Here is a 20382-nt window from a genome sequence, read left to right as displayed (position 1 = left end):
TTGGCTACAGCCCTACCACTTATGTTTTGGATGAAGATGAACCTCGATTCCTTGAAGAAGTTGATTACAGTGCAGAAAGTAATGATGAGTTAGATATTGAATTGGTTGAAAATGCAGGAGATTATGAACCTTCTGCTCAAGAAGAAGTACTTTCTGACTCTGAGTAATCAAGAATATTCCTACCTTGAGCCCTCTGCTATCTCTTGTTAACCGTAAAGAAGAAATGAAATATCTTGGTTTTTATTACACAGGAAATTTGAGAGAAACAAGCTTACAGAAATCTGACTCAAAAAACAAAAAGTATCTTGGGCCTGTTTGGTTTCAAGACAATAAATACGTTATTAATTCATGATGAAATTGGCACTTGTTTTATTTTAGATATTCAGTGCACTTTATATAGCATTGAATTATCAAATGTTGGGTTTACTTTTTTAAAAAAATCCTAGAGTATCATTGCATGAATTTTTATCTCCTTATGGTTATACCCTGCATCAAATGGATAATTTGAAGTGTATCAGAACATGAAGTCTAAACTCCAGAGTTGTGAAAAATTCTATGTTATCGGAAACAGATATATATATATAGATAGATAGATAGATAGATAGATAGATAGATAGATTTCTATAGATGTGTTTGTGTAGGGTGGGGTAGATATTGAAGATCACACTGTTCTTCAGAATCATGTTAACTGTTGGGCTGTGACTGAAATAATCTAGACTTTGCCTTGAAACCATTACAGTCTACATTTACCAAATTAAACAAATAAAAACCATATTAAATGTTGTATTCATTTTGTTATCCTTTTTAAGCAGCTCAGATTATTGATTGTGTGTTGATTATAAAAATCCAACATTTGAACATGATGATAAAAAGTTATATGAAAAGATAACTTTTATGTCTTAAGTTTTAGTTATAATTGTACATATCTTAAAAGACATATTTGAACAATTTTCTCTGAAATTGTGTCTCTTGGATGAACCTAAAGTTTATCGCTGGAAACAGTTTTTTAAGGAGCTTAAAATGCAGTGAGGATAGGATCTGATGTTAAACGTGCATGTGTATATTGAGCTTATATAACATCTTGCAAGCTGTGCTTTGTTACTCAGCTTACTGAAGTGAATTTATTCAGGGCATGCTGACACTGGTGTCAGAGTCCTAGGTGATCCCTGTGAATTTAAACCATCTCTCATAGTGACAGCAACCTGAGTTCTTAGCCATCCTGTTACAGGAATGATTTTGTCTTCAAATAAATAAAACAAATTCAGTAACTTTGGATAAGTGCTTCAAGAACTAAGTTTCTGTTACAATAAAACAAACCCCACAAGACACCTCATTAACAGATAAATGCCAGGATTCAGGTGCTTAGGTTTTGGCACATATCATCCTTAATTATTTCTAGATTAGAATATTTTTTAAACCTAAGGTGTAGATTTTTGCATTTTCCAAATCAGTGGGTTTTAAAAAATACTATAATACCATTTATTTCATCCAAAGTGTAGATTGTTTTTGGTGTCTTGGGATCCGTCCATGTTTAAAAACAAGGCGGAGCAATTGAAAAGAGTAGCTTTTTGTCTAATTAGCCTAATTTTTTTTTTTTTTTTTGAGACAGAATCTCACTATGTTGCCCTTGATAGAGTGCCGTGGTGATACAGCTCACAGCAACCTCAGCCTCTTGGGCTTAAGCGATTCTCTTGCCTCAGCCTCCCGTGTAGCTGGGACAGGTGTCCACCACAATGCCCAGCTATTTTTTGTTGCAGTTGTCATTGTTGTTTAGCTGGCCCAGGCTTGGTTCGAACCTGCCAGCCTTGGTGTATATGGCTGGTGCCGTAACTACGGTGCTACAGACGCTGAGCCATAGCCTAATACTTAAAAATCTCAAAAATAAAGATTAAATGGACTGTGAAGTTGAACCAGTCCTCTCAGTGTGGTAACTGATTTAGGAAAGTTCAGGATAATTTAGTAAGGTAAAGTATTATTTAATCATTTATTAATTATAATTATAAGCATTTTATGGCTTCCCTATTTTATATATAAAATAATCACATATTTTATTAGAATCATACTTTTTTCAGAGAGTGGATTTTGGAGCCACTATGCCCATACAATTGTCTCTCAGTATCTGTGGGGAGTTGGGTCTACAATGTAAATGCTATGCAAAGATTTTACTATATCTTTTTTTATTCTGTATTATTTTTCATTGTATATTTATTTTCAAATGTTTTTGATCTGAGTTTGGTTCAATCTCAGTTGTGGAACCTATGGATATAGAGGGCCAACTGTATATGAATTTTTCTTGGCTTTTATAAAATTAGAAATTAAAAGTCAAAATGGTCAAGTATGCAAAGCAACTACAGTTACTATAATGTGCACAGTGACTCCAAAATTTCAGTTTATTCTGTTATCCCTATAAAACCCCTAATCATGTACAATTACAATATTTTATGTTGATGAAGTACTTCTTTTCCCATTTATTACAAAACTAAATAAAGCCTTTTATTACATGTTCACAAGAGTGCAGAGAAAGTCTTTATAGTTAGGGAATGATTTTGTTCATAAATGAAAAGTAACTTTGGAAAAATAAAAAATAATTAAAAATCCTAGCTTTTCTAATTAGGGGTAAAACTAGGTTTGTTTGGCTATTTAGTAGCTAAAATTGTCCTAATTTTTACCTCTGTGGCCTCATGTTTTTGAGTATGTTCAAGGAATGGTTGTAATACCTTCAGTACCATAGTCCTGAAAATTAATGTTCTCCTTTGTAGTGCAGTGATGAAGTCTAACAAACTTGAGTCTAATGATGGAGCTTAGATTAACTTTATTTACCTTGCATAGAGAGTTTGGAGTTTCTGAAATGTGGTCTTGTTCTAATCCAGTGGTTTTTCAAGCTTTAGTGTGTATATGCATCAGAGTCATCTCGAGTGTTCTCAAAACACAGATTGCTGATTATGTAGATCTCAGGTGCCGCCCAGGGATCTGCATTCCTCCTAAATTCCCAGGTGGTGATGCCGCAGGACCACCCTTGGAAGAATCACTAATACATTCTGATGTGCTCTTTCAGTATCGCAATTTGTAGTTAGGACCTACAAACAGAAATTAGCATTGGGGGGAATTTTGATCAAACGAATTTGTAGAACTAAGGAAATAGATGCACAGAGGTCAAGTAAGGTCACAGGGTCAATTGGGTAGAGCCAGGGTCCCCCAGCAATTATCCACATGTTCTTAGCACAAAAGGAGATGCTATTCTTTGCCTTTCCATAGAGAATGAGTGCAGTGAAAGGCTTAAGGTTTTCTGGAATTTGTAAATCTGTTCAGGCAAAGTGGAAGGCAAAAACCTATGGTTCACACTGACTTTTTATTTGGGTCATAGTCTTGTTTGAAGTATAATACACAGGAAGTATAATCAGTCTCTGCCACTTTTGCTAGATTTTGTGGAGTATTTAGAAATGTGGACATTTGTCTGAATTGTAATTTCAAATTAATAACCTGGAGTTCTGCTTCAGAGACTGCAGCAAGAGCAATGAATATGATATTTCTAAATTTCAAATATCCCAATTAAAATGTATCAGTGTAAGCAGTAAAATGGATATGACAATAAGTGTACTGATGGAATTGTCTTTGTGCATGATGCAGAAATAAATGACAGTCGTGAAACTATAAATGTATCTTTATACATCCTGTTATTTTCCAGTACATACTTTAATCATTACAAAATATTAAAAACGGGTGAATTTTTCTCTTACTTGGTGAAGGTGCTATATGTAAACTTTACTTCTTTACATTAGAAAAATACTAATATTTTAATTGGAACACTATTCTACTTTATAAAATAGGATGTTAATATCAAGTAATTAAAGTATTTTCAAATTCCTGTGACATAAAGAAAAGGAAACCTAGAAGAAAATTCAGTTTTCTTTATGAAAAGGAATATTTTACAGGCTTATTTCTTGTAATGTCACATGTCAGTCATTTTCCATGATACTTACAAAGCACTTTTACTTACCTGTTTTGGGCTTTGACTGGTCAAATGGAAGTCTGTGTTAATCTCCTCCTCTTTCTAGATCAACGGTAATTTCAGCCTACAGCAACTTTTCCCACTCTGCCTCACAAGCTTTGTTTACACTGCACACTCTTTTTGACCTGGTACTTTCTATCAGATCCAATGACTTCTTCAGAGCTTGTCTGATTATTAGGGACATTGAATAATAAATTTTTTTTTTCAATTTGACTTTGCTAACTTTGCAGTGCTACATTGAAGTAAGTGGCCCTCTTACAGCCGAATTTCAGACATCACACAGGCTAAATCAGAGTGATATCTTGGCATCTATGGTGTGGTTGACACTGTTGAGTCTTTCATGTATGTGTGTTTGCACGCATACATACAAGCCCTTGTGAAGTAGAAACAGATTTGTGATTTCCTTCTACTTGAAACCCAGATAACTCTAAAGGGCTAAAGAGACTTAGCTCTAAATATTTAGAAAGGTTTACCTTTATAATGCCAAATGTAGTACTGCCCCTTCCAGAGACATCATCGATAGAGTGCCAAGTGAATATGAGGTAAGCAATAGCAAAAATATGGTCAGAGTAATTATGATGGATGAGCTTCAAGATCTTTGATGAAAAATGTGAAGAAACTATAGAAGGCAAAGAAGTGTATTACTAGCTGGGCATTGTGGCAGGCGCCTGTAGTCCTAGCTGCTTGGGAGGCTGAGGAAAGAGAATCATGGAAGCCCAAGAGTTTGAGGTTGCTGTGAGCTGTGATGTCACGGCACTCTACCAAGGATGGCATAATGAGACTCTGTCTTAAAAAACAAAAACCAAGTGTATTACTGAAAATTAGGAAGACTAGTGTTTAATCAAGTCTGCACTTGATTCTTGATTGCTGGAATGTTCTTCCTTTTCCAGTTGCTTGAGATGTCCCATTAAGTTGTTAACTTCCTCTCTTTTCGTTCTTTTGAGGAAGGCTTGCAGTGCTATAAATTTCTCTCTTAGGACTGCCTTTGCGGTATCCCAGAGGTTCTGATAATTCGTGTCTTCATTGTCCTTTTGTTCCAAAAATTTGATAATTTCCTTCTCATCTCAGCTATGACCCAGTTATCATTGAGCATAAGGTTATTTAGATTCCTGTTGTTACTGAGTTCAACTTTTATTCCATGGTGGTCCGACAAGATGCAAGGAATAATTTCTATTCCTTTAAATTTACTGAGGTTAGACTTGGGACCTAAGATGTGATCGATTTTGAAGTATGTTCTATGGACTGATGAGAAGTATGTGTATTCAGTTTTGTTGGGATGAAATGTTCTGTAGATGTCTGTTAATTCCAATGTTGGATGGTTAGGTTTAAATCTAAAATTTCTTTGCTCAGCTTCTTATTGAAGGATCTATCCAACACTGCCAAAGGAGTGTTAAAATCTCTAACTATAATGGTGCTGGAGGAAATCCAGTTGCTCATGTCTGTTAGAATTTCTCTTATAAATGGAGGCACATTTTGGTTGGGTGTATAAATATTAATAATTGAAATCTCATCATATTGAGTATTACCTTTAACAAATATGAAGTGACCATTCTTATCCTTCCTTCCTTTTGTTGGTTTAAAGCCTATTGTATCTGCAAATGGAATTGCAACACCTGCTTTTTTCTGATTTCCATTTGCCTGAAATACGGATGCCCATTCTTTCACCCTGAGTCTATATTTATCTTTTAAGGGAAGATGAGATTCTTGTATGCAGCAGATATCTGGCCTGAGTTTTTGTATCCAGTCAGCCAACCTGTGCCTCTTTAGAGGACAGTTTAAGCCATTCACATTAATGGAGAATATTGATAAGCCTGGTAAAATTTTGAGTATCGAGTTTTTCGAAAGTCCAGTGGACATTTTTAATCCTTTCTCCACTGTGGAAGTTGAAGTTTGATCAAAAGTTTCTGAGTGAGTTTCCTTTTGTGGTAGAGGATTGTGCTTGTCATTATGGAGGATAGGTCTGAGAATATCCCGAAGAGCTGGTTTGGTTATGGCAAATTTCTTCAACATGTGAATGTCATTAAAGTATTTAATTTCTCCATCATAAATGAAACTCAGTTTAGCTGGATACAGGATCCTTGGTTGAAAGTTATTTTGTTTTAGGAGATTAAAAGTTGATGACCACCCTCTTCTGGCTTGAAAGGTTTCAGCAGAGAGAACAGCAGTCATTCTAATATTCTTCCCTTTGTAGGTTATGGTTTTCTTACATCTGGCTGCTTTCAGAATTTTCTCATTCATATTAACGTTAGTGAAGTTAATTATGATGTGCCAGGGGGATGTCTTATTTGGGTTGAGTCATGCGGGGGTTCTGAAAACTGTCTGCTATCTGAATTTCAGAATTTCTTGGCATGTCTGGAAAATTCTCTTTCATAATTTCATGGAGAAGACCCTCTGTGCCTTGCGAAGCCACTTCATCACTTTCAGGGTTTCCAATGAAGCAGATATTAGCCTTCTTCGAATTATCCAAGAGCTCTCTGAGAGAATGATTCGTTTCTCCATTTCTCTTCCTCTTTGAGAATTTGGGAGCATTCAAAAGCTTTGTCTTCAATGTCAGAAATCCTTTCTTCTGCTTGCTCCACTCTGTTACTGAGGGATTCTACTGTATTTTTCGGATCTTTGAGGGCTGTAAATTCTTGCTTCAATGTGTCAAACTCTTTGGTGATCTTGTCTTTAAATTCGTTGAATTCTTGAGACAACTTTTGAATTTCTCCTCGAATTTCCAATACCCACTTTTCCTCTATTAATCTTGTTTGCAATTCAAACTCTGAACTAGATTTCTGACATCTTGACCATCTTTTTATGAGTGGGATCTTCAGTTACATCTGCCATATCTTTCCTTGGCGGGGGTGGGGGGGTTGATCTAATCTGGTTATTCACGTTGCCAGAGTTTTTCCACTGATTTTGCCCCATGATTATTTTACACCATTTGACTAGATGAGTGGATAAAGAAAAGTTGGGATCGGGAGTAGTGATTAACCAGCCCTTTTCCCAAAAGCTGGGACTAGTGTCTCTACCTTTTTCCCTGGAGCTTTGCCAAGGACCCATACAGTGCTACAGCCTGAGAAACTGGGACCTGCTTGGTGTGGTGGGGCTAAGTGGCTCTGTATTGTTTTCAGCTGGTCTGTCCGACCCAAATGAATCAGTTACTCTGGGTTGAAGTCTCAGCTGTGGAGAAATACTAGTAATTAAGTCACCCTGCCTCCCATAGGCAACAGTTGGAAAAGGAAAATCAAACCTTCCTACAACCACACACCCATGGTACCACTTGGATAGTCCTTGGGTGACTGGCCCAGTTCAGCAGGTCCAAATCAATTGTCTCAGTCAGCATCTGTCTCAGGTGGGAGAGTTCAAAAGGTCTCTGGCAACTAGATCGCAGGGGTCTGCTGACAACTCAACTCAAATATGACTTGCTTCGGTGCTCCATGAGGTCAGGAGGACCCACCCAGCAAATAGAATAGTCTGGGAAGGTTGATGCCTCCTTCCCCACCTTGCACCTCTGTCACACCCAGTCACTGATAACCCCATAGGGCTGTGACCCCGTTGCCTCCAATGAGCAGATATTCCAGAGGTTTTCACCTGCCTGAATCATAGGGAGGTCTGTGTCTCCTCAGCCATGCCACTGCTCTCTGCCACTATCTGGCAGGGAGAGGCAAGGCTTGACAACCTCCGGTGCACAGTGGAGTCTGGGGCTGTTCACTCAGTTCCAGCCCCACCCCTGATTGATGTTACTGACAGAACAGAACAACTTTGCGGAATTTGTTTCTGTCCCGGGTAAATTCCCCTGCCGGAGAGAAGCTGTTTTGAGTTCACAGAACCTGCGCCTCAGGTCCTGTCTGTACTGTTGCCCGGTAATTTGTATATGCAACATGGTTAGCTGTCAGTTCTAGCCTCCTGCCCTCCTTTGTCTGGGCTAATGATCCCCCGGGGGCCCGGTGTATCTTAGGCTCAGTAAAGCAGTCCTCTGGGTCAGCCCTGCCCTGGGAATCTGCCGGCTCTGTGCGTACATTTTCTATTCTCTGCACTCCACCCAGGCTGGTACCGCCTCAGGCAAACCCTTTACTCACAGGGCCTGCGTTTCCATTCCAGATGTTTTCTGCCAGTGGCTGCCACCAGAGAAGATGCCCGGACTCCTCTGGTTGCCCAGAGAGACAGCAGGTGTGACTCCGGAATATCCAGGGGTGAGCCTCATTGTTGCCAAAAAATGGCTGCTGCTCTGTGCCTGGGGGCACCGCCGCTCCTGTGTGGTTCCCTCTCAGCTGACCGTCCTCGCCTCACTCCCGTGTCGCAGAATCAGCACTGACCAGCAGCAGTCCATGCCCTGTCCACACCTCTCGAGAAAATACCCAAGAATCTGGACTCCTGGGGGACAGGCTTCCAGACCTCAGAGTGAGAGTGGAGGGGAGTGCTGGGAGTTTAGAATTGCTGGTAGAGAATATATACAGTTTTATACAGTTTTATGCCTGGCAGGAGAGTGCCATAACACCCAGTTTTTAGACGGTCTCTCCTGTGGGATATAATGGGAGGACTTTTGAACTCTGCTCATTTGTTTATGGGGTACTTCCAGCTGTTCTCATGGTGGGGGAGGGGCTCCCGTCTGCTTGGTGATGGATTTTGCACCTTTTGTTTGTATCCTTGGGGTCGCAGCTCACCTCAGCAGGGTTGATGTGCATTCTTCAACCTTCTCTCTTGGCGCAGCTCTAATCTGCCAGGTTACTTGCTAAATTTCTGTCCATTAACTCTCCTTCTGGATGGGAGCCTCTCTGGAAAGCTGGCTTCAGTCAGCCATCTTGTCTCTGTCGCGAGTCCACAGTCTTTACCATTATGCTTTACTGTCAGGCACTGAGCCAAAGCATGCCATGTGAGTAGGACAGTCTCTCTCATTTTAAAGACTTGTGCAAGCAGGAGGCAGACATCATGTGCATACACGTGAAATGTGCTTGTTCTCAGAATAGCCCTAAAGGGGAGCTTTGTGTTGGTCCATATCACTAAAAGACATTGTGTGAGGGCATGCTCACTTACCGAGGCCGTAGTGGGGCAAAGTGGTGTACTTAGAACCTCCCAATGTCATATTGTGTGGTGAATGCTTTACTATGTTTGTGCTAAGGTTGGATTAATGTTGACATAGGACTGACTAGTCTTACGATTAGATTGTATTTCAGAAATGGATCTTATGAGCATGTAATTGTTTATATATTGATTTCATATTACCTTAGTATCTGGCACACTAGGATGCAATGTATGGAGTACGCTGGATATTTATTTTTCCATTCTTGCAATACTTTACTAAGAAGAATGTATTTCAACTCCATCCAGGTAAATGTATATGATGATGTAAAGTTTAATAAACACTAATATAGTCCAGTTCAGGGGTAGAGGGAAGCAGGGTGTGGGCATTTTGCAGAAGGAGGGAGAGCATGAGGCAGGATCTCACCTAATGTGGACATTGTCAGGGTGTATAACATACCCTGGTGAGGGGCTCTTCTACAAAGTTCTTCAGGAACTTTAGCCTGAAAGGAGAACAATGTAACCTAAATATTGTACCCTCATATTAATGAAAAAAAAAAAAAAACACTCAATAAAAAAAAAGAAAAAGAACTGAGGAAGGTAATTATCTAATTTCTGGTTGTTTTCTAAGGAACAAATATAAAATGGAAATATAAAGGCTTTTCATCTGAATGTGAACATTATAATTATTAGTATTATCAATTGTGAGTATAGGCTTTGGGAGGAGATAAGGCAAATTTCATGTCAGAGGAACAGTGATTCTGTCATTTGCACCTTCTGTCAATAGGACACCAATGGGACAATATTTCCTGACCCCTCTGCCTTTTACAGAGAAACAAACTGGGGCATGATAAAAACCAAACTAATGGGAGCATATTCACAGATACACTTCAACAACTGTAGATCTGTGGTTCAGATGACCATGGGTGGGCTGAGGGCAGAGAGGGGTTAGGTATATTATGTTGAAAATAATTTTCTCTTGTTTTAGTGTACTTAGTAGCAAAGGTAATCATCAGCTGGAGATGGTTGTTAATCCAGAGCCTTCTGATTTCTTTCCTTATATTTATGTATACTAAAGAAGCCAACTTGGCATTCATCTGTTCCTAATGGAATTCTGCACTCAGGTGGTGGCTTTTACCGGCAGATTCTGTTAAAAAAAAAAAAAAAAAAAGCTAAAAACTAAGCTTAACACCTCACTTCTCTAAGGATGGTATGTGGACCAGCAGCTCCCACATCACCTCAGAACTTTCTAGAAATGCAGAATTTCAGCCCCACCTTAGAGCTACTGAATGAGAATGTACTTTTTATGACATTCCTAGAAGATGCCTGAACACCATAAAATTGGAGCTAAAGTAAAAATAGAAAGTCAGCAGTTGGAGCTATCAGTATTATCTGATGAATCCTGATTGTCCTTAGTGGCTGAAGCAGTTTACCTTTATCTGGCAGCCTAGACATTCAGATTCTGTTAAGCCTGAGATCCTAGCCCATGATTAGAAAAGGCTAGCCTGACCACCAAAGAAGGACAGAGATTTTTTGGAACACAGGCCCATGCAATCTGGGGCTCCTGGCTATTCTACTGTGGTCGGGGTTGAGAGGTAGAAAAAGCAGAAACCTATCAGGCAGCAGAAAGAAAAAACACTTGGGGCCAGGCACTGAAGTAAGCAGTGAGTTCTCCAGGAGCTTGGTGAGCAAGCCACCCCTGGAATAGGAGGAGAATAGTACCCTCTGCTGACAGGGCTTGACATCCCTGCTGCTGGCAAAGGAAAACTATTTCAAAGTCCAGATCCATTGTCCTAGAGCAGGCAATGAAGCGTGAATTTGGAGCTGACAGGCAATACCTTAATAACAGCACACTAGGATGCATTTAACTAGTTTCCTATTAGCAGACGTGTTGGTGTTTCCCGTTTTTCACCATTCTCAACCATGTTGCTATGAGTGACCGTAGGCATACAGATTCTCACACTTGAATGATTATTACATGAGAATTTGAAATTGCAGAGAGGGACATGAGAAGATTTGCATCCCATTCTAGTGTTAATCAAGTAAGTCCTGGGCTGAAGTTTGCTGGTGAAAACATAGAAATCAGCAGCTGCCCAGATTACTTAGGGATGACCAAAGGCCTTATCGAGAGTTGGGCACCGTTGCCTTTTGTAAGATTCACTGTAGATAAAAGAATAAGACTTATTTACTAAATCTTCATAGGCCCCAGGTTTCCTCTTTCATCTCTGAATGGTCTTTGCCATTGGGGGCTCTCCCAGGATAACACACCTCTACCCCGCCACACCAGAGGACCATCATAGCTCCTTCAACTCCTTTATTTGGTACCTGAAGAGCCTATTTTTCACCCTTGGGAATATTTCTATATTTGTCTTGTGCTATTTGAAACATGTAGAGGTGTTTGTAAACAGAACCAGGAGGTCTAGACGGCCCTGTTTCCTGAATGGAAGGCTTGTCCATCCTACCTTTCTTTGCTCTCTTTATCCTCAGCACATCCTCACCCAGAAATCTCTTCAGTTCAGCCTGTGGGTGGTCACTGCTTCAAAACATACTTTAATCCATTTATCAGCAAAGCACCCACATTATGCCAGGCAATCTGTACAAGGATCCTGAAGGACAGATGCTGTTGCCTCCATTTTGTACACATGGAAACTATGGGTAAAAGCCTAAATGACATCTGAGGTCACAGAGCTTTAAATAGTAAAACTTTAAAAATAAGATCCCCCAGTGGAAGCCCAAAGCATGGCCACGTTTTAGAAAATATTGTAATTAGTGGAAGGGGGAAAGGGCCAGTGGGCTCTGTCCTGGCTCAAAAGGCCTCACCGTGCCCTGTGGTCTCTGGTGGCTCCTAAGGAAGTCCTTCCCTGTTAGTTCTGGCCCTGGTGGGGGCTTCCTCCAGTGACGCTTCCCATGGTCGCCTGAACACCTGTTCACACATAGAGGCTCTTTCCTAAGTCTTTGTTTCTCAAAGGCACCATTGTGTTTGATCCAGCCAGGTGTTACTAGTCAAGGTGTGGCGCTTCCTCCCAAGGGTCAGGCCCTCCCCGCCTGGTGCATCTCTTAGAGATGTTCCCTGGCAGAGAGGACCAACATGCAGTGAGGGCTTCACCAACCTTTCCTGAGCATCGGGCAGAAGTACAGGATGGGGACCACCCACCTATGTCTTTGATTATTGCTTCCCAGAAGAGCCAGTCATCCTTTACTTTTGTTAATTTATATATTTTTCTCAATTTCAGATTTACACAGAACGCACACAAAAATACGTGCACAAAGACCCTGAAACGTCATCGCAATATGTAACCAAGACGATCTTCAAACTATTCTCCTCTCCTTACAATTATTATTGACTGTTTGGCATGTTGTTTTGTATTTTTAAAATTTTAATCGACTATTTCCTAGGCGAAGTCAGGTGCTCAGCAAAATTGAGCAGAAAGTATTGGAAGTTCCATACGGCACCTGTCCCCACTCCCTCAGAGCCTTCACACTACCAACATCCCCCACTGGAAAGGCATATCTGGAACAATTGAATAACGTACATTGATATACCATTATTATCCAAAGTCATAGTTTAAGGCAACAACTTGATGTTGTACATTCTCTGAGTTTGGACACATGTCATGTATCCACCATTATAGTATCATACAGAGTAGTTTCACTGCTCTAAAGATCCTTTGTGTTCTGCCTGTTCTACCCAACCTTCCCCACATCCCCTGGCAACTACTAATCTTTTCACTGTCTCTAGTTTTATTTTTTCCAGAATATCATATTTCAGCTAGTATGGCATATAGCAATTTCAGAGTGGCTTGTTTGTATTTTTAAAATGTTTCGTGCCTAAGCATACATGATTATTTGTTTATTATATATTCATTAACTAGGGATAATATCAAACATAGTGTTTAGCAACTTTCTTCTGGTAAAAGTAAGTCTCGACCATGTTTTCTCAACAGTATGACCGAAGATTAGGGTCTCAACAACAATAATCACTAACTGACTTGAACATTTACTGTGCAGTGTACTGTTCTACTGTAACTGTTTTCCACATGTAATATGGGCTGAATTGTGTCCCCGTGAAGAGCATATGTTGACATGCTAACCCTCAGTATGGAAGGACCTTTAAGGAGGTATTGAAGTTACAATGAGGTCATTACGGTGGACTCTAATCCAACATGACTGTTGTCCTTATACATGGTGGAGATTAGAACATGAACACACAGACACACACAAAGGAATGATTATGAGAAGAGGGATGAAGAAGACAACCATGTACAAGGCAGGAAGAGGGCTTCAGAGGAAGCTAACCCTGCGGTCATGACCTTGAACTTCCAGCCTCCCGAACTCTAGGAAAATAATTGTTTATGCCACCAGGTCTGTGGTACTTTCTTATGACTTCTCTAGCAAACTACTACAATGTGTAACATTTATTCTTGCCACAGCCTCAAAAGGCAGGTACTACTGTCTGCTTTTATTTATTTATTTTTTAATTAAATCATAGCTGTGTACATTAATGCGATCATGGGGCACCATACACTGGTTTTATAGACCATTTGACACTTCTGTCTGCTTTTTATAAGAAGAAACCTGAGGCACAGTGAAGATAAATAACTTGCCCATGATCCAGCACAGTGTAATATCCGGCTACCAGGATATGCTGTGCTACCATAAAAATCCCCAAATCTTAGCCGGTTAACACAACAAAGGGTTACCACTCACTGATGTGGACAGTGTATCAAGGGTTGGTGAGGGGTATTTATTCCTAGTTTCTTGGGGACCCAGGCTCATGGGCCCTTTGTCCCAACCTGTTTCCACAGGCTCCTGAGATCAGGGAAGGGAACGTGGTGAACATTTGTTGACTCTGAAGTTTCTCCCTTCTCATCACTTCCTCTTACATTTCCTCTACTAAGGCAAGTCATTAGGGCACATCTGTCTTCAAAGGGCTTAAGGAAGGAAGCATAATCCCACCATGTGCCCAGAAGGAGAGGAAAACCAGGATGTTTATGGATAGTGTCATGGCAACTACAGGGCAAGTAAGCTCATGGTGAACATGTCTTCCCTGATACAGGCGGGAAGTGTGGGGCAAAGAATTCTCTTCACCTGGAGAGATGTCTGGTCTCTGGCTTCAGCTACTGGGAGGAAATCTCAGAGTCCCTGGAGTGTCCTGCCTCATCACAGCATCTTTATCTGCCTGGGGGCTTTAGCCGTCAGACAGTCTAAGAAGGTGATATATGTTGGGGACTTTGGGACATGCCATATGACTTCTGACAACCAGAAGGGCTGAATGCTAATGGTCAGCTACGCAAACACCATGTGATCAAGTTCACAAAAAAGCCTCAACACCTGGGGCTCGGCTGAGCTTCCTGGGTTGGCGGGACTCTGTGTGTACTGCCTCGCCTTGTTAATACTAGGAGGGGAACGTGTTCCCAGGACACGAGACTGCACATCTGGACCTGCTCCAGATTCTGCTCTAGGTGTCTCTTCCTTCCACAGTTCTAATGTGTATCCTTTCACTCTAAGAAACTATGCTCACAAATATAACACTTTCCGGAGTTCTGTGAGTCTTTCTAGAGAATTATCAACCAAAAAGGTGGTTGTGGGAAACCCCAAATTTATAGCCAGCTGGTCTGAAGTGAGGGTGGCCCTGGGATCCCCTGAACTTATAGGTATTTATCTTTTTCGTTTTTTTATTTTTATTTTCATTTTTAAAAATATTTATACTCAACATAACACTTTATTATATTGCTCTGCTGAGACTTTTCCATTTAGAGAACAGAACCCATCTTTTAGTTGTTGCTCTTTCCCTCATTCCAATTAGGTATAATTTGATAAAGTAGAGTGGGTGGCGCCTGTGGCTCAAGGAGTAGGGTGCCGGTCCCATATGCTGGAGGTGGCGGGTTCAAACCCAGCCCTGGCCAAAAAAAAAAAAAAGACAAAGTAGAATTTCAAAATTCACTTTTCAATAATACATTCCAATTTAATTTTTTTTTTTTTTTTGTAGAGACAGAGTTTAACTTTATGGCCCTCGGTAGAGTGCCGTGGCCTCACACAGCTCACAGCAACCTCCAACTCCTGGGCTTAAGTGATTCTTCTGCCTCAGCCTCCCGAGTAGCTGGGCCAATTTAATTTTTTTTTTTTTTTTTGTAGAGACAGAGTCTCACTTTATGGCCCTCGGTAGAGTGCCGTGGCCTCACACAGCTCACAGCAACCTCCAACTCCTGGGCTTAGGCAATTCTCTTGCCTCAGCCTCCTGAGTAGCTGGGACTACAGGCGCCTGCCACAACGCCTGGCTATTTTTTGGTTGCAGTTTGGCTGGGGCCGGATTTGAACCCACCACCCTCGGTATATGGGGCCGGCACCTTACCGACTGAGCCACAGGCGCCACCCCCAATTTAATTTTTTATGCAGCTTGAAACAGTGTTACAATGCATACATTTGAAAATAAAATGACATCTTTTCACATAACTTATTTTGAACAGTAAAATACAACTTTATGTACCTGACCATCAACTTCCATGCAAATGAAGAAGCAACATTATCAACTAATATATCAATATTCCCAATCTTGGTTATTACTGAGGGTTCAATTTCTGGCTATTTATCTTACAAATTTAAAATTTGTCCTCAGAATTTTGTTTTTAAAGACCTGCCTTTTGGAAGTGCTTTTATTTCTTCAGGGTGATGGCAACGTAAATTGTGAAAACAAGGTGTAAGGTATCAAAGATAGTATAAAAATACAGATACACAAATATGATAAATACTGTTTTTTCTGGTTCCAAAAGCAGATATCTAGCCATCTTCCTTAAATCGTATCAAAAATCTCCAAAGAGCATCTAGGTAACTGGAATACACAGAACCACTCTATAAGAAACAGATAAATTGGAAGTAGGGCTTCTGTCACAAACATGATGACTATAAAGGAAACAATCTATGGAAACACTCATATTTTGGAAGTGGCAACAGAAACACAGGTATTTTTCTTGTTGTTTTAACTACAGCTATTATGATTTTATAACCCTAAATTCTAATACATCAAAACAAAAGGTATTAACATTTCACTTAAGATCATTCAGCATCCTCAGCTTTTAAAGAAATATAGTAAACACCTTATAACAATGAAAATAGTGTTAACAAACTATACTCTAAATTAGTATGTGACCCCAAGTTTTGGTCTTCTTAACAGGTGATGGGCAAAATCCCAACCGTAGAACACTCTTCAGAAAAGTTGGCATGACACTCATATTCACTCTTCTCCCAAACAGGATGGGCATGACAGTGGGGCTCTTGGGTCTGGCCATGTCGTTGTAGTATAAAGCAGGAAGGGGGAAATGACTGGACAGGGCTCTCGGAGGGAAAATAACTAAGATACAGCCTGAAAGTATGGCTCATTAAGGTAGGTTCTGTAACTTAGACTATGGGTGAGGTAGCCTCCAGTGAGGTGGAGGGTAATGCTCCCTCAGCCCTTGTAGGATTTCATTGTTTGAAAATGATCTTGAAGTTTAGCTTTATCTTGGAGACCATAGTGTGTGCTACCTTTGCCATTTTCCTCCTGCAATTTCTCAGTCAATGTTCCATCTCCAGTCCTCTCTGGCAGTTTGGCCCCTAAGAGCTTGTGGCAAAAGACTGTTAGCATGGCAGGGCCAGAGGTGAGCTGCTTCCCTCCATGAAGGCAAACTCTTAGAGCAGGCAGGACACCCAGGCCTGCTGTCTGCTGCCTCCTACCTCACCTCCCTGGGGGCCTCATGGGACCATTGTCTGCCTCTCTGAGATTATATGTGGGTGGCCTTGTCCTGTGATATTTGTGTGACGCTCATGCCTATGAATGTTTGAGGAAGAATTGAATTGTATGGGTTTTGGCATGTTGGGAGTGCCAGGCTTAACTGCTTCAAGTTTATGGGCACCCAGCTGTCTACCGGAAGGTATTTACTCCCCTCCTCCCCACCCCCACCATCCAGGTCTGCCAGCCCTTAAAGGCAAAAACCTTTTGAAATTCAGGGTCGGCACTTGCAGCCAGACGGTGGTTGTACTGTCCACCTTCAGTTAGCTGGGCCCCAGAAAACGTGAAGCAGTTAAGTCCCAACATGCCGCCACTCATACAATTCAATTCCTCCTCAAACATAGGCAGGAGCATCAGACAAGTAACAGGACAAGGCTTCCTACATATCATCTTAGAGAGACAGACAGTGGCCCCATGAGGCCACCAAGGAGGTGGGGTAGGAGGCAGCTGACAGCCGGCGTGGGTGTCCTGTCTGCTCTAAGAGCTTTGCCCTCATGGAGGGAAGTGGCTCGCCCCTGGCTCTGCCATGCTAACAGTCCTTTGCCAGCAAGCTTTTAGGGGCCAACTGTCAGAGAGGTTGGGAGATGAGGCATTGACTCAGAATTGACAGGAGGAAAATGGCAAAGGCAGCACACGCTGTGATTAAATCCTACCAGGGACAAAGCAGCAGGAAATGGAGAAAGAGTCCCCTAAGGCAGTGGTTCTCAACCTGTGCGTTGTGACCCACAAGAACTGTATTAAAGGGCCACGGCATTAGGAAGGTTGAGAACGACTGCCCTAAGGGAACTCAAGGAAGAGCCACTTCTGATAGCCAAGCCAAAAAGGAAATGTTTTAGGGATAAGAAGTCTTTCCCAATCCTATCAAATGCACAGACATCCAAGTGGGCTGCACCTTATAGCTGCCAGCAAAGATGGCTGTCAGGGCAAAGGTGGGCAGGGAGGCCACCTGAGTAAGGTTACACACTAAGCAAGAGTTAGGGAAGTGAGTGAACTGAATGTACAGAATGTTCTGCAGCCTCACCAGTGAGATCATCTAAGTAAAGGTCCCTGGCTCTGCCCTGCTGTAACCAGCCTTCCCTTCCCCCAAGGCAGGTACTTGCCCCAGGAGGAGGCAAAGGGCACCAGGGATGCCACTGCCCTGCTGGTGGCTGAATCCAAAGATCTGGAGCTGATTTTCTTCCTGTAAATCGAAGGGTAAAAGGCTCTTCCTAATAGGTGCCATGGTCCAGATTTGGGAAAGGTGCTGGGGGACCAGAGTCAAGGGACAAAGGCAACTTGTTAGAGGTGAGCCTCCTTCTGACCTGCAGTTGCGGCCGAGCACTGGATTCTTGGATCCTGCATTAATGGGAAATGCAGGGGCTGGAGACAGGACAAGCCCACCTCCAACAAAGCCTTGGGTGGGTGTTGAGGATGATTAATGGAGATGCTGCTGCCCGATGAGCCCACTCCAGTGGTGGTGGTGTTCTGATGGAAGGTGGCACTGGAGGTGGCTCCACGTGCAGGTTTCTTGGCAGGCGGGCTGGGCACCTTGAAGATCTCGCTTGTTGGGATGGGTGTGCCTGGACTGTTCTGACGTAAGCTCCCCCCATAGCTGGCAGTAGTGCTCGTGGTCCCATTCTGTCCTGCTCCAATGCTAAACTCTCCTGATGTGGATCTAGAGCCTGGGGTAGCCACACTGATTCCCAAGGCCCTGCGGCCAGCTGGAACTGCTGAGGCTGCCAATGTGTAGGAGCCAAGCACTGAGCCACTGGCCCCACTGCTGGTGGTTTGGGTTGTAGATGTCAAGCCAGAGGTGGTGGCTGTGTGGTCTGGGGTATCCTCACTCATCTCAACGTCTTCACTGGCAGGTGAGACTGCCAATGTCCCCAAGGAGAAGGGACGTGACACTGATCTATGGGGCCTACTTCTGGTGGTTTCAGTTGTAGCTGCAGAGGCAGGGATGGTGGCTGCAGTAGAGCTGTCACCTGAGGTATCCTCACTCATCTCAACGTCTTCACTGGCAGGTGGGGCTGCTGATGTCCCCAGTGGGAAGGGACCAGACCTTGAACTAATGGGGCCTCTGCTGCTGGTTTGGGTTGTGGCTCTAAAGCTGGGGGTGGAGCCTCTAGCAAGGGAGAAAACAGCCATGGTGGTAGCAAAGGCTGGCTGAGTGCCAGCAGGTGTGCCCAAGGCAGAGGCTATGGTTACCAAACATCCAAAGGCTGAATGTGCAGCAGTGCCAAAGCCTGGCTGGCATGGGGTTGGTTTTGGCTTTTTAGCTGGGGCCGGGGCTGCAGAGTTTCCATATGCCAGAGTGCTGCCACAGCTTGGGGTAAGGCCTGGCTTGGTAGCCCCGTGTCGTGGCCGATCAGTGGCCTTATATGCAGGCTGGGGACGGGCTCCTGGATATGATGGGGGAGGAGGTTTCTTGCTTGAGGCAATGGGAATTTTCAATGCTGGGGTCATTGTGTTACTGATCGTCAGTGCTGGCTGGCTGGTGGGGGCTGGGTGTGAGGTGGTCAGGGTGCCCCCCAATCTACAGAAACAGACAGAGCTGCTGCTGCTGGCTGTCTGAACAGCACTGGGAGGGGACTGGCTTAATCCAGAGGTGGTGACTGTGGTTGATGCATGCTTGGGAGTAAACTTGGTAACCTGGACGATGGAGATCTTGGCTGGGATAAAGCTGTCACCGGAGGCAGGGAGTGCCCCAGAGAGAAATGGCTGTGCAGTGTAAGGGGTGGTGCTCCTCACGCTGCTCCTGGTGCGACTCACACTGCTCAGGGGAGCTGAGTAAGGCACAGCAGGAGCCGCAGAAGATGGAGGGTCAGAAGGTGGGGTGCTCAGCATTCCAAACTGAAATCCTTGCATGGTGGTGACGGTTGGGGCAGATAGGGAATGGGATTTGGTAAACGTCTCCGCTGGAAGAGCTATAGGTGACCTGGTGTCAGTGTCTGGTGGGTCCACCTTCATCATCTCAACTGTGGAATTTGAGTCTGTAGTGGTGTCAGGAAGGGGCCCTGACTGTGAAAAGCCCATCCGAGCCAGAAGGCTGAGTGTCATTGCAGACAGATGGTCCTCAGTGGTTCCCAATCTAGCAGTTTCTGGGAAGGGTGGGAGGCCTGGGGGATTCTGCCTTTCATTCCAGCTCCCCAGCAGTGGGTTAGTGCTTGGGGCTGGGAGGGAGGCTATGGAGGCCGCAGTCTCTGCAGGAGATGGGGTAAAAGTAAATGAAGGCTGCATGGTGGCTGGGGGTTCAGGGAGGCAGCTTCAGTCGTGTCTGCCCAGTTTGTTAAACCAATTGAATGAAGCTTTCTTTTCTAAGTCCAGGTCTTCAGCAGTGACTGAATAGCCAAGCTCGGGAGCTGGAGGCAAAGTCAGAGGTTCCCCTCGCCTACAACGCAGCAGCTGAAACAACCGCTTTGGCGACCCAGAGCTGTGAGGTGTAGATGGGGAACTCCAGGAGTTTTGTTCCTTCCACGTGGTCGTTTCTGCAGCCTTCTCTCCCCGGACTCCTTGTCTGTGACAGGTGGAGTTGAAGAACTGGAATGATGACACAGCTCCTCTCCTCTTATTTTCTTTGCTGGCCTCTGTTGTGTTTGGGAGTGGGATAAGGAGTGTGAGGAAC

General features: G+C 42.9%; 1 protein-coding gene across 5 annotated transcripts in view; it reads left to right on the top strand.

The window, feature by feature from the left end:
* AGTPBP1 (ATP/GTP binding carboxypeptidase 1) overlaps nt 1-9683 on the top strand; it is a 208423-nt gene extending 198740 nt beyond the window's left edge. For 2 of the 5 annotated variants that reach the window (XM_053576879.1, XM_053576860.1), the window contains exon 26: nt 11-431. In XM_053576879.1, the coding sequence (XP_053432854.1) occupies nt 11-167 (157 nt within the window). In that variant the 3' untranslated portion in view covers nt 168-431. Of the gene's footprint in view, nt 1-10; nt 432-8095 lie in introns of those variants that run through there. The other 3 variants (XM_053576852.1, XM_053576834.1, XM_053576841.1) reach the window with 3 other exon arrangements.
* Nucleotides 9684-20382: the final 10699 nt, after the last annotated feature.

Source organism: Nycticebus coucang, chromosome 2, assembly GCF_027406575.1.
Source record: "Nycticebus coucang isolate mNycCou1 chromosome 2, mNycCou1.pri, whole genome shotgun sequence".
Lineage (NCBI taxonomy): Eukaryota > Metazoa > Chordata > Mammalia > Primates > Lorisidae > Nycticebus > Nycticebus coucang.
The sequence above is the reverse complement of the archived record's forward strand: the minus strand, read 5'-3'. Positions and strand labels throughout refer to the sequence as shown.